General features: G+C 31.7%; 1 protein-coding gene across 2 annotated transcripts; it reads left to right on the top strand.

Annotated features, from left to right (window-relative positions):
* Window positions 1-3,626: 3,626 nt before the first annotated feature.
* On the top strand, window positions 3,627-15,314 carry LOC127727002 (uncharacterized protein DDB_G0283697-like). 2 transcript variants are annotated; one of them, XM_052234376.1, is made up of 6 exons: window positions 3,627-3,760; window positions 4,753-4,935; window positions 7,878-7,949; window positions 8,586-8,776; window positions 9,979-10,563; window positions 12,616-15,314. In XM_052234376.1, the coding sequence occupies exons 1-6, from the start codon at window positions 3,670-3,672 to the stop codon at window positions 12,748-12,750; spliced, it is 1,257 nt and encodes a 418-aa protein (XP_052090336.1). In that variant the 5' UTR covers window positions 3,627-3,669; the 3' UTR covers window positions 12,751-15,314. The 2 variants fall into 2 exon arrangements, with proteins under 2 accessions (XP_052090336.1, XP_052090345.1); XM_052234385.1 differs by lacking the exon at window positions 3,627-3,760 and adding an exon at window positions 4,221-4,373.
* The last annotated feature ends 267 nt before the right edge of the window (window positions 15,315-15,581 follow it).

Here is a 15,581-nt window from a genome sequence, read left to right as displayed (position 1 = left end):
GAGTTTAAAAAATCTTTGGATGTTTAAGATAAATTACGTACTTTTGATAGTCCTTTTGATTCTGTTGACAGTTTTGACTTTTCAACTCTTTACGCTACACTTCCACACAATCTTATCAAACAAAAGTTTTCCTATTTAATTAATTGGTCGTTTTGATAAATCTGAATGCAAAAATATTTGCTGCAACTCATTTAAAGCCTTCTTCATTTAAAGCCTTCTTCTCTAATGAGAAAGGTAAATATGCTAGATTTATTTACTGGAGGTGTGATGAGATGATTGAAGCTGTTAATTTTCTCCTTGATAGTATTTGTGTACGTTTCGGCAATAAAGTTTATCGACATATTGTAGGTATTCCTATGGGCACCAATTGTGCCCCTTTAATAGCAGACTTGTTCTTGTACTGTTATGAATCACAGCTTAATGGATAAATTCAACAACACTTACCGTTATCTTGATGATATTTTTTCGTTAATTAATCAAGAATGTTCTAAATATACTGCCGAGGCGAAATTTACCCAAAGGAACATACTTTAAACATATCAAATATAATTGGTAATAACTGTCCTTTCCTAGATTTAGATATTTCAGTTTCACACGGGAAACTCTATATTAAAATTTACGACAAAAGGGACGATTTTTCGTCCCTATTGTTGATTTTCCTTTTTTGGACGGTGATGTTCCTTTGGTACCATCTTACGGTGTTTATATATCACAACTCGTTCGCTATGCCCGTGTCTGTTGTGACGTTTTGGATTTCAATGAACTTAATCTATGTATCACTGGTAAATTATTAAGTCAGGGATTTCGTTACCACAAATTACTTAAAACCTTTACTAAATTCTTCCATATATAATAAAGATTTGGTTTTGAAATTTGGTTGTACCTATAGAAAACTTATTTCAAACGGGATAGCACATCCTAATTTTTACGGAGATGTTGTTTACCGAGCCCGGAAACTTAGAAACGATCCGGGTAAACTTATCGATCCTTTAAACAAACGTATTCTAAAACGTTACCAATTCAACACTGTAATTAGATCTTTGAATATTGTTTTTATTGGTATTACTATTTATTTTGTTATCAGTAAATTAAAATCAAACTAAATATCATTTTTATATACATATGCATATTCATGGCTCTACATTCTGTCGATACCTGTATCTTGGCATTGCACAAGGTCGTGTTTTTCTCTGACTGTTTATGCCATTTTCACACTAAATCCATTGGATGTTGGATGATTGATATTTTAGTCTTAGATGCATGATTTTTTTTATAAGTTGTTATTGGCTTTGAACTAGTTGTCAGTAACTGCGAGTACTCTCAGATCTGTACTTTTTGTTTTGGGGATGTATGAGTACCCTGCCATGTCCACTCTGTGTTTTTGTCACTTGTTTTTGCTTTGTATCTATATAATGAGTTAAGCCCTTTTCAACTGATTTTTATAGTTTGTTCATATGTTGTACTGTTACACCACTGTCCCAGGTTAGGGGGAGGGTTGGGTTCCCGCTCACATGTTGAACCCCGCCATATTCTGTATGTGCCTGCCCCAAGTCAGGAGCCTGTAATTCAGTGGTTGTCGTTTGTTGCTGTATATCATATTTGTTTTTCGTTCATTATTTTGTTCATAAATCAGACCGTTAGTTTTCTCGTTTGAATATTTTTACATTGGTCATTTCGGGGCCTTTCATAGTTGTCTATGCGGTATGAGCTTTGCTCATTGTTGAAGGCCGTACGGTGACCTATAGTTGTTAATTTCTGTGTCATTTGGTCTCTTGTGGAGAGTTGTCTCATTGGCAATCATACCACATCTTCTTATTTTTATAATTTATATTTTATGAATCATTCTAGAAATGAATTTCGCATCCTCACCTCATTTTGTGTTTTCGTTTATCCTTATCAAAATGTACTAATCATAAAACAATTCGTCGCAGAGTCCATCACGGAGTTCTAAAATTATTAAAATTTGCCAATAAATATTTTGCAACCGATAATGAATAAAAAATATGATAGACAATTCATTAACAAAAATATATAAAAAAGGGGGTAGATAAGAAGGATGCAATCAAAAACTATAAGTAGAAAAAACACTATGACCAAAAGGAAAACGATAAAGAGACAAACAGATGTCTACAAAACACAAAACAAAACAATCAAACAATCTATTGAGCAACACTAACAACACCAAAAGAAAAGGAGGACTTGAAGTTGTGTTTTGTGAAAAATGTCAAATGAATTTTAATCTGGTTAATTTCCTTGAAGATATAATCGATGACGTGGAAGCAGCAGTGGTTTTATGTTGTTATAATGTCAATTTCGACAGACGAAAAAAACTTGCGTGCAATCATCTCTTTAACATCATTTAAAAAATATACAAATTCAGATACTCCGTATTGAATGAGTGCAACGCTCTCTGTAAGTAATTGAACCCTTGCAACAACTCTCTTGTGAGTTCCTAGGTGGCCTGTTGAAAGGACATATTTCAGCCTCTTTCCAACACTAGCTATTTCCAGCAGCAATCCAAATTTTAAGTCTCAACCCCGGTCGACCACATTTGCTTCTTATCCATTTGTGAGATGAATTGTTTAATTTGTTCTCGACATGAACATGCATGAAGTATATGGATGCTTATCAAACAACAGTTACTCAATCTATTAAAGGAAAATGGAGTCGGTTAAAAAACGTCATCATCCTACAGAATATTGAAAACGGATATTAGAATTCAAAGAAAATTTGCCCTACCTCTAATCATAAATACCCGTCTAATGGAAGCACCGACGGGCCAAGCATGTTTTGTGGCGACTTGAAAAAAACATTAAATAACTTGTTTCATAAGGGAAGACAAAAAGTGTTTTTATCAAACCACTATTCTATATTAATTCTTATCTACGTCATTTAATGGTTAAATTATAACGTTTATATGATATTCCTTTTTTTTTAATTTCACACACCGTACATCAACCTCAATCTATATAATCCCGAGAGCTCTATTGGTGTCTCGTGTTGATACCGATGTGATATTGAAAAAGCCATATAATGTTCTCCGTGTATATATGATACGGCGTTTTCATTATCATATACCGTATCAACCCTCAACCAATACAATCCCTCGATCAGAGCTCTCGGGATTTGTTGCTCGGTTTGATACCGGTATGATACTGACCATAGCCATATAATTAATATTCCCTAAATTATACTGCTTTAACAAAGCCACGTGTTCATGTGCCTGTTCTAATTCAGGAACTTTGTCAATGGCTCTCTTTAGTAATATCTTAATGTTTTGACCTTTTAATAATTTGGTGCTGATGGCAGATCTTTGATATACTCTGTTAAATCTATTTAAGATTATTTTTTTTTTGAAATGTGTTGACGACACTCTATTGTTTACACTACATATATAAACCTCAGCATGCCTTATGGTCTGTTATCGAACCGTTGGGTTGCTATCTCGTAGATGTTTACCCCGCATCTCCTTTCATTCATATTGGCTTTACTACTATTGCTGTGAGCGCTCTAATGAATGTTATTATGTATGTTTGACATTTGTATACATGTACATTAAAATAAATGCTAGAAATATACATATAATTAATGACGGCATGAGAAGTATCTACGTGTCTTCAAAAAACTTGCGCCGAGATTGATATATATCGCGAGATTTGATGAAGAAACATGAATGAACTTCGTCTGTCTGGATTATTTCGTGACAGATATAAAACAAAATTTTATGGCCTTGTTCAAAAGTACTGTTACCCAGTCTTAGGTAAGTAGGTTTAGAACCACAATTGTTGAAGGGAAAATGCCAAATGATTTGAGGATAGTTGTATATTACATTACTTTTGTGTATTCAAGTCGAAATTTTACAGAAATAAATAAATTATTAGATTTTTTTTAAATTCTAGGAAGCAAACCGTATAATGATTCCAAACATATCGATTATTCAAATTAACATTATTTTATATCTTCAGTATTTACAACACTATTTTCGATGTAGGAGTCGGGGCAGTTATTCAGCTTTACATTTTTACCTTCACTTTTTCGTCAATCTCCAAATTTCGTCTGTCGAAATAAAATAAATATAATAATGATGAATATTATTCCTCCGGTAACAGTAATATTATGATAATAACATTATATCACATAAGAACTGTCCAGACCATTACCAGTTGCTTATGTTATAATGTTCTGTTAATTACACCTTCTGTGTGCGGTCATAAAGACATCTGTTGTATGTGTGCACATTGCTGCTATACACATACGTACTACAAATACTGATTCATGTGTTAAACACGTGCAGTTTTCCAACAGCTATCGGGGGACTGGTTCCTTTGCTTTTTAGAAAATAATTTTTAAGGAGTTTAACACTTGTACAGCAGGTCAGTTTATTATAGACTTATACTGTAACGTGCTTTTACACGATATGTAAAATTGTGAAATTTTTAAAATGAAAGATGTTTAACATTTTTGATATATTCATGAGTAAAACAAAATTGTAAAAGTAAGATGGAAATGTTATCAGTAGGAGATAACATTTTAAAGTTATTTAAAGAATTGATAATGCTTTGTTATAAAGTTATAATCATATCAATATTACTATATTTAATGATTTACGATAATATGTTTTCAGAAGAAAAAGAAATATCGTCAACGAAAAACCATGTATTTTCTATATATATTTTAGGTTATAGCTACCCCAATAACTTGTCCTCGCACACTATCATTTATGTCCACCTTGACAATGTATTTTCCATTTAGGTTATAGCGCGACACCATGCAGCTATCCCAATAACTTGTCCTCACACCCTATTAGAGACTGTAGTATGCACAGCCCACTCCGAGTCAAAATACAAAATGCTTTAAACAAAGCTTTCCAGCTGGAAAAAACAGATGTACTGTTTGTTGGTGGCAGAAGACGGAACCGGAAAAGAAGAAAACATGGTGAGTTTAGGACAAACATGACAATGTGTATAAACCTTACTACAGTAACTTAAAAAAATAGAGAAAAAAATCCAACAATGTACAGTTTATTGACATATTCTTTCTAAAAAGTTTGTTTTCACGTGCTCATTTAAAAACAAAAGGCTTTGATTCCTTTCGAACAGCACGTGCTTCTTGAATAACTTTCATCAGGTGCACTCGTGACAAAAGTTCGGAAAGCCAAATGTATGAAACGAAAGGGTCTTATATCTAAGAATTAAAACAAGGAATAGAATTGAGAATGGAAACGGGGAATGTGTTAAAGAGACAACAACCCGAACAAAGAGCAGAAAACAGCGCAAGACCACAAATAGGTCTTCAACACAGCGATAAAATCCCGCACCCGGAGGTTCAGCTGGTCCCTAAACAATAATGTATACTAGTTCAGCGAAATGGACGTTCATACTCTAGCAATGTTTATTCCATTTGCAAGAGCTAGCCTACTCATTTTTTAAATTTGTTCTATGTAGAATCTCGGAATTTTAATATGATGATTTTGATACATTCAGTTTGATTAGTCAACTATGTTCACAGGTTATTGGCACAAAATCAACATAGTATAGACTCATCGAACGGAATTTTAGAATGGCAAATATTTATAAGATGTTTAATCTTTACAAAATGCAACTCTAACTTTATTACCAGTGTATAAAAGCTCGATCTCTTTTTTAGCTTTATTATTGGCAACAACATTTTAAATAACTCTTACTTATGTAATATTTATGCATAAACTAATCACCAATATCTAGGTTTTTGGCAGTTTCCTTCTTTAAATGAATGATTAATAATCAATTGGATTAAGCTGTAACTACGAGAGAATACATGTGCGCTTGTGTAACAACGAGTCGATCTTCTGTGAAAAATGCAGAAATACGCACCCTCTTTGATGAACTGCCAGAATGAATTATTTGGCATTTGTTTGTGGATTGTGATAAGTATAAACGCCTTCAATTGATCAGTATTACTAGAATGAATAATGTATACATGGTATACGCAATAATAATGAAAATAGGAAAATACAGAAATGAAGATAATGCAAATAAATTTCAGTAATGTTTGCCCTTGTCTGTCAATCACTGGAAGTGAGAAAGTAGGGCATACCACCAAATCCCTTGCAGCCTTTTAAATCTGTTTTAACCTGTAGAAATTGAAGTCTTGGCATGTATACCATCTAAGAAAAGATTGTTCAAACTTTCATATGGTTGAGAACTATTGGCTTTTGTTTTTATACTTTTTGTTTCTTTTTATGTTGTTATGGCATTTATTTTGTCACAAGGACTTTTTTAAGTTATGGAGTTCCTTGTGGGATAATTGAAATTACTCATTACTCTAAATAACAGGATTTTTCTTTTTTAACATTTGCAAGTGGGAGATAACGAATGAATAATTTCTATTTTAGAGGGTTTTAATATTTTATCAGTAAAATATAAAATAACAAAAATACCGAACTTCAAGAAAAATTCAAACGGAAAGTCTAAAGCAAGCCGTTTTACTATTTATTCTAATTTCAAGATATCTCATAAACTTTATAAGATATCTCATATAGAATATCAGATATCTAATATATATTATAAGATATATTATATAGTTTATAAGCTATCTCATATAATTTTCTTTATAAGATATCTTATAAAGTATATTAGATATCTTATATAAAAAATATTTATATAAGATATCTTATAAAGTATATAAGATATCTTATGAACTATATGAGATATCTTATATAATATATGAGATATCTCATATAATATATAAGAATATCTTTTAAAAACTAGATTATATAAGATATCTTATATATTATATAAGATATCTCATATAGTTTATAAGATATCTTATGTAGTTTATAAGATATCTTATATAGAAGTAAGAAGATGTGGTATGAGTGCCAATGAGACAACTCTCCATCCAAGTCACAATGTGTAAAAGTAAACAATTATAGGTCAAAGTACGGCCTTCAAGACGGAGCCTTGGTTCACACCGGACAGCAAGCTATAAAGGGCCCCAAAATGACTAGTGTAAAACAATTCAACCAGGAAAACCAGCGTTCTAATCTATATAAAAAACGAGAAACTTATGTGTGGTCTTGACCTGTTGGGGGGTCTTGATTTACCCCTTGGATATTGAAAATTTGAAATTCATTCTAGCCTCCTTCCTTAATGCTTTATAATCACATTGATCAGGCTTCATTTGACAAAAAAAATCTATATACGCCAATGAGTTACGAACCACATCAACAAACGACAACCACTGAACAACAGGTTCCTGACTTAGGACAGGTGCAAACAAATGCAGCGGGTTTAAACGTTTTAACGGGCGCCAACCTTCACCCTAGTTTATAAGATATCTCATATAATTTATAAGATATCTTCTATAATTTTCTTTATAAGATATCTTGTATACTTTATGAGGTATCTTATATACTTTATAAGATATCTTATAAACTTTAAAAGATATCTGATAAAGTATATAATATATCCTATAAAGTATATAAGATATCTTATAAAGTATATGAGATATCTTATAAAGTTTATAAGATATCTTATAAAACTAGATTATATAAGATATCTTATATATTATTTGAGGTATCTTGAAGTTCGAATAAATAGTAAAACGGCTTGCCATAAAAGTACTTTATCAAATGGCAAAATCAAAAGCTCAAACACATCAACCGAATGGAAAACAACTGTCATATTCCTTCTTGACTTGGTACAGGCATTTCTTTATGTAGAAAATAGTGGATTAAACATGGTTTTATAGCTAGCTAAACCTCTCAATAATGCAAACTTTTGTGTTTTATCAAAAAATGTTAACTTAATTGACAAAACAGTCATCTATAAACATGTGCAGATGTCATCTAAAACGCATTATCTCTCTCTCCTTATACATGATATTCACTTTTACAGCAAAAGACAAAAAGAAATCGAAGAAGTATGAAGGAAAAGAAACACCAGTACTAAAGGCCAAAACATACAATGGTAAAATTAATGTTCAAAATTTTATTACATTCATAGTACCCAGTAATTCGTTTCTTACTGACTGTAACTCAATAGAGGAAATACAGAAACATCAAGAAGCAAAAATATAATTTTCGGGTAAGATGTGCATGCATGTTTAATCAATATCTTGATTTCATTTTGTTCACTGCAAAAACGCCTTCGTCCATGTCTAATTTTATAGTATGTTTTTAAGTCCCAAAGCTAAGTAAAAAAATGATGAAATATAAAAATGTATGTGTTGAAATAGTTTTTAAATTGTAAATTTAAACGATAACAAACTAACCCTCATGAGAAATACAGTATATACTTCCATTCCATCGTTATTCGCATCCTCGCTAGCCAAGGGTTACGATCCAGTCCCCTCCTCTCCATCGTGACCCTTGGCTAGCGAAGATGCACTAATCGTTAACACACCAAGTATGATTTATTAAATTATGATTTATGAGAAAAAAATTATATTGAGTTACTTAATGATAGCAATCGAGCTTGCTAGTCAGTAGAATATAAATACGTGAAGTAGACCATTTTCTGCATGCTAAGTATTGAGTGTAATTAATATCCAATGTTGCGAGAAAAAGGTTAGTGTAACCATGGTTCGATTTCAATTAATTTCAGGAAATAAAGGCAAGTACGTCGCTCTTGTTGCCGATGATGATATCTCCTTGTCTCCAAGTATGGTCGACGAGTTGTTCTACGGGACTAACGCTGATTCTATCGGTATAAACTATGATGAAGATGAGGCGTCCATAGATGCTATCAGTGTTAACCAAGCTGAGGCAGATAACAATGAAGACGATGAAGAAATCGTAAGAATTATTATCTTTGTGTTGGTTCACATGTAGAAACCTTGTCATTAAACTAGTAAACAACTAGTCTTTGAAGTGTAAAACAATATTAATCAATGAGTCTCATGATGACTAAATACGCGTCTTGGGTACTAAATTATAAGACTGGTACCGTTGAGAAGCTTTTACAACTTCTCGATCGAGGCCACTGCTAGTGAACGTTTCGACACCGAAGGTTTCACCAGCACTGTATAGTTAGCATTTTTGTGATGGCATGAAATACCATTGGTATGATCATTTTCTGTAAATTTACAGCTCCTCAAAGTTAAAGATCACTCCAAAAACTAAGGTTATTCTACCCTTCCGTAAAGATCGCCATATCTATATTTATTATTTTGTAACTTAGGGATTTTAATGCTCTTCAACTTCGTTATTGATTTAGCCTTCCAACTGTTTTGATTCTGGAATCACTTATTGGTCTTATGTACACAAAAAACGCAACAAATTATCAGTTTGGTAACTTTGAGGATTTTTCATCATTTCAATTAATATCTGCAAATTCCATGCATGTGAAATAAATAAACAAAATACTTTTCACGAGAATTTCATGAGCGAGCCATTTTATCTTATTTCGTGAATATTTGTAATGCAAAACGGTTTAAATTATCTTTTACAAAAATCAAATATTTGTTTTTTCATATCTCGTTGACTCTTTTTTTCTTCAAAATTTGATATTAGTTGATTTTATCTTTTTTGTGCGAAAATATTTACCTAGATTTTTAGTATACATGTAACTCGATATGTGCATGAAAGAGAAGGAATTTGAATTTCGTGTAGAAATTGGGTGGTAATGTTGCAGTAATCTTCATTTTCAATTAAAACAATGCTGCTATATCTCGCTATCATCCGTAACTGTGGCCTTAACACATTTCCAGTATGTAGTATATTAATGTATACATTCTATAACAAACTTTTCTTAACTATTCGTTTATAAATTTTGAAATTATTAAGAAACTAAGGTTTCAACTTCCTCAGGCTTAGTTGACCCTTAGATTTAGCTTTTATTTTTAGTTACTTTTTGGCCATTTAGCTCTTCAAATGTTTCGGTTCTTATACATCCTTGGCTTTCAAGTATTCGGCTTTGGGCGTTCTTCTGAAGGTAAATCCAGAAAAGCGCTTCAGACGCATGAAATGTATAAAGTGTTCGTTTTTATTTTTTATAGGCATACAATGACAATGATGAGGAAACAAGTAATATGCCTAAATTAAGTTATATCGAAACTAGTCTTCAAGAAGAAATGAAACTTGCAGAGATTAAAAATGATGAAGAAAGACACAGTAGTTGTGATACAGGATATAATTCTGAAGAAGAACATAGAATAAGAACAACATCAGACAGCAGCGAAGACGAAATTCAACCAAACGACGACTATGACAGCCATCAAGATCTTGATTGCGAATCTAATGTTGAGATACCAGAAAACAACATGGAAGAAGATGACGTATTTGTCGATGAAAAAGAGGAGGGTTTTAATGAAAGTTTCGTTTCTGATGAAGATGATATAACACATCAGGAAAATAATTTGAATGACAAGAATGTTGTCATAGTTTCTAAGGAGACCGAAGCAGACTATACTGAGTTAAATGAGGATCATACAGAACTAACTGACAAGGAGGCAACAGACATCAGAGTAGATCCAAATAAAAAGGGTGACTTAGAGAGAGATGGTTGGCCTGACAAAATGAATGTTCCGGACATAATACTCGAGAAACCAAGGATTATTGCCAACTTTGACTATGACGAAGAGGTATCTGTTATTGATATTTATGTAAGATAAGAAAAAGATGAGATTTATTTACTGTTGCTTGCTTGATATCTAGTGGAAAATATTTCATGCATATTCAGAGCGAGAACAAACATTAATACTAAAAGTAGACTTGCAAGTTAGGCAGACCTTTTATTAACTTGAAGAGAGCGTAACGCTCATCCAACTCAAAGCATCGGAGTTTAACGTCTCTATTCTAGCTAGACTTGGCTGTGTATTTATACATCCAGCACAGTCAAACAAACGCCCTATTTAAGCAAGCGTTTTACTGCCGGACGGGAGAAGTTTAGATGATCGTATTTCTATACCCCAGCTGTCAACCATTTGGGTTTATTTTTTGTTGGGTTGGTCATTAGTACACAATGCAAGACAAGCTCCTTATTCTTTTTGACCGAATATATAAGACCGATACACAACATAAAATAATAATAATAACAACATGCATTACAAATTTAGCATTTGATAGCGAAATACTTGGTTTGAGCAGTTTTGTAATATGATGAAAGTTTACCTACTGAAACAGTTTTTTACAAACAGTTTGAAGAGTGTGAAATTAAAAATTTATGTAATAATTAAAACTAAATTATTAACAGGAAGAAAAGAATTTGCAGTAAGCAAATTCAAGTGTTTTAACCAAGCAAGACCATACATATGTAAATTTGATAAAAAAAAATGAAAATACCAAAAAATTTAAATGTGGAACTGCACATTATAGACTCAAATGTGAACCGATGTCGCAAGAGTCTCTATGTCTCCATTTAAGACCTACGTACAGAGGACTGTAGTACATTTGTTAACAGATACGTCACGACATGGCTGGACGAAAATACAGCATATAGTATCTATCTATTTGCTAAGCAATGGCAGTTTGAACCACTCCAGGACTCCAGGACAAACGCGTGCTCTTAAAATAAGAAAAAAAAATAGTTTCAGTCCAAAAATGGTTAGATAAAATAAAAAAAAATTGAAGTTTGCAATCTTATCACAATATCAATATTGCATAATTGACAAACATATATCCCACTGATTTTTGTTTGATTCGAGTTTTCTTGTAAACTTCCAAATCACTCATCTTTAAAAGCTTCATTCCAAAACCTTCAAATATACTCTGTAAAATAATTATTAATTTTGAAATTTTGATCAGAGCACAAATTTATTCCAATTTATTACTGATAGGAAACACATGGTTTGCAAGTATCAAGGCATTTCCACTGTATCTACTATCATATGACAATAACCAACATGTCCATGATGTCCGATCCATTTAAAGGGGCATTAGCTGTCAAATTCATGTTCACCGATTTGACTCAAATTCTCATATTTGATTTATAACATACTAAAACGTATATCCAAATTACAAAATGTATCAACATTTTGTGTGTATTGTTCGAGATGACCTCCGAAGACTGCGACGGTCATATAATCCGATATAAACATAAATATAAATATAAACAGATATTGACCACGTGCAATTGGATTTTTCTTAGTCTGTTCGATTTCATATTGTAGGTTAAAAATATGTTAATCATCGTTTTACCCGTATAAGAATGATTTTGTGTGGATCGAATGAATCAGTCAACCAAATGTTTCATCCTTGTTTCACTTTCAATGTTGACATTATTTTCCTTTTAATACTAGTAGCTGAATACATGCGTTACCCATGTCCAGCTAAGGGGTTAAATTAAAGGTCACATGCATACGGATTCAATGAGGTCGAATTATTCACTTGCAAATGAGTTCCGAATATTTGCGCAATTGATACATTTGAAGAAAAAAAAAATTGGCGCAAACGATACCCCTGAAAAACTGTAATTGGCGCAAAAGAACTCCTGCTATTCTTAGCTTATTTTGACAAATTTGAACCAAATTGGCTGCTAAAAGCGAATTATTATTTCCTTATTTCACTTTTATTACTCATTAACAAAAAAAATCATTTTATTTTTTTTGTAAATCTCGTAGCTAATGCCCCTTTAATGTTATATTTTTTATTGTGTATAATAAGCCAATCCCTTTAAATTATATTGAAATTAACAGGAAGAAGAAGAGGTCTACACAAAGCAACCCAAATCTTGGTTTAAAAGGAAAACAGAAGAGGATGAAGAATTAAGACCGCTTATTTGCTGTGGCGATGACAACGGAGTGGGCTTTGCATGCTGCACAATTCTCTAAGCTTTTCATGTTCATTGTTTTCATGGAGGATAACACAGGTTAAAACAAAAGCAGATATTTTTATGTTGGAGAACCAAACCCATTTCCGTCTACAAGTTGCCTTTAACCATAAAAAACTAGCAAGTTGCATACTGCATTATTTTGCCAAACTGATCAAATAATAAATTTCAAAAATCTGAAAGGTATAAGGCTGTTGCAGTAAAACAAGTTGAAGGCACGTACAAGATGAATGAAATGTGTTCAATTTTAGTTGCTTCAAATCTACATGTATATTTTTATTTTGAGCAGTAATAAAAAAAAAATTCTAATTAGGCACAAGGAACGGAATGCCATACAGAAACAGTTGATAAATTTTGAACTGAAGTCGGTCTTTTAATTTTATCGAATACAGAGCAGTAACTACATTACCGTTCTAAACACAGTAATAAAACAGTAATAACAAATCGCGGAATAAACCCTGTACTAAAATTGGTATTATTTAAATTAAATAGATGTGCACGTAAGCTGTGAGAAGCATACTGTAAACTGAAATAACTTTGCTTACTTCAGGGAGTGATTTTTAACCTTTTGATCAGTTTTATTAACTAATGGAATATGCATGAAACTGATGAAATTTTTATAGCAAAATGTAACTTAAAGTGGAAAAGGGTTACCTAAAACTTAAAATGTTATCTTCGGAAGTATAACACATGGAATGGAAATTTATCCAAATTTATAACGAAACAGACATTAGGGAAGCATGAGGTGTAAATTATTAGCATTCCAAAATGTATAGAAATGCAGTTTTTCTGTGAGATCCTCCTTCATGTCCCTACTAGAAGGTAACCAAACACTGCTTTGCTTCTTAGATCTATTCATAAACTATCAAAGGTTAGAACGTCTTTGTCAATGATGACTACATGATATTCATGTAAAATGCAACTGAAGAAAAAGTTTCCTAAAGTTATTATAAAGTATTTTAAAGTTGGCATTATATATATGTGCAAGTATTTATAGTAATCTGATGTTCCATGAAAAAAAATCAGTCCTAGATCGTTTTTCGTCTTAAATTTATTCATAGTAATTAAAAATACTTCATACAATTAATTATAATAAAATCTGTGATGTAGCCAACATGTCTTCATTCAACATTTGAATGTTTACGCAAAATAAGTCACAAGATCCAGACGAGTTTGTCCTATATACTTGATGTTCTTATCAAATAAATATGTGGGACAAACTCGTCTAGCCCTTGTGATGGAAACTTAAATGTAATAAAAAGGTACCGAATCTTGTCGGTCAAATTCTGAAACCTTCACAGACGCATATCATTTTCTAGACCCTCTTGAATCTTGTTCATCAAAAACCAACATAAACACTGGCTTAGTATCATACAGCAAATCAGATGTAAAGTTTCGGATAATTTTTAAACTCAAGTTTAAGAGAAAAATTTCTTAGTAAGAAATGTCTTTAAAAGAAAATTAAAGATTTTGTTCATCTAATTTTGTTGATTTGTAAATTTTTGGATATTTCGAAAAGTTGAAGCCAGTGTTTATGGCTACAAAAAACCACTTAAAACCATATACTAGACAAGTACAAATAGATGTTATAAAGATATAACAGATATTTTATATTTAAAAAAAAATTTAAAAAAAAGTGCAACATAAAAGAAACAAATAATATAAAAATTTGTAAAATATAGTAAAAAGATTAGAAAAAAACGCTGATGTATTTATGTATTTTAATCCTATGTAAGTCAGTATGATATGAATTACCAATATTACTTGTGTAGCCACATAAAGGGATGTTGATAGAGCTAGAAAAGTTTCATTTTTTGTTGTTACAACCATGCATGTATGATTACTCTTGACAAGGTTTTTCTCATTTATGCCTTTCCAAAAGTGACTGCAAGGGTAGAAATAAATTAGATATATATTTTCATATTCGTATCTTTTGCTTCAATGCAAGTTATTTTCAAAATAAAATGACACGTTCAATAATAGTTTAAATAATTTAGTAAAGACATTTTAATTTTGTATCTTTGGGTGGGGGGGGGGGGTGTTATGGTTTTTTTGTCTGAGTCAGACAAATCAATCAAATTACTTTTTTCAAAATTTAACACTATAAGGCATGGGTAAAATCTGGTTTCAGAATATTTCTTTTTTGTCGTCTGCTTGACCACAATATTTTTTTTCATCAAATTGGGGATCAGAATATTTTTTTAGGAAAAAACCATAACCCCCCTTGAAGTTAAATGATCGTCCCCTAACTGATGTGGCTTTTAATTATAATGTATAAAACATTGATTTTTCAGAAGATTTTAAATTGTTTCTATTTATTTACCTAGTCATTCAATGAAATCTTAGTTCAGCCCGATGATAAATGAATGAAGTTAAGCTTAGAAATGAATGAAATAGGTAGATATTTAGATACTTCCCTCAACATTATAATAACTTGTGAGAAAGCGTACTACTCATATCTACATGTGTGTTTATTTATTCTTCTTGACTATTCTTTGATATACTGATTGTAATGTTTTTACATGTATTTTTTCTACTGAATAAAACTGTTTTCATGCTTAATAATTTTCATTAATTTAAGAGCATTAGGTTTCTATGGACCCAATACTCAATATCTCACAAACTGCTTATTACATGTATTTCCCTTCCCCTATTTCTAACCATGTTTAATTTCAACTTCGTTAAAACCAATGGATCAGTAGCTTTCATAAATCCCAATGTCAGGAAAATCTTGAAAGGAAATAGTCTTGGAATATTGTACAAACTGAGATATATATACACACAACAGGTTAAATATTGCTAAATAAACATTGACATTTATCAAAGTCCATT

Source organism: Mytilus californianus, unplaced genomic scaffold (assembly GCF_021869535.1).
Source record: "Mytilus californianus isolate M0D057914Y unplaced genomic scaffold, xbMytCali1.0.p SCAF_1, whole genome shotgun sequence".
Taxonomy (NCBI): Eukaryota; Metazoa; Mollusca; class Bivalvia; order Mytilida; family Mytilidae; genus Mytilus; species Mytilus californianus.
This window is presented reverse-complemented; position numbering and strand designations above follow the sequence as displayed.

Bases quoted from the DNA above. Each gene is read 5' to 3' on its own strand.
- LOC127727002 (XM_052234376.1), top strand. From the start codon at position 3,670: ATGAATGAACTTCGTCTGTCTGGATTATTTCGTGACAGATATAAAACA. The intron at 3,761-4,752 runs GTAAGTAGGTTT...TTTTCCATTTAG, and splicing joins GTACTGTTACCCAGTCTTAG to GTTATAGCGCGACACCATGC. The intron at 8,777-9,978 runs GTAAGAATTATT...TATTTTTTATAG, and splicing joins ATGAAGACGATGAAGAAATC to GCATACAATGACAATGATGA.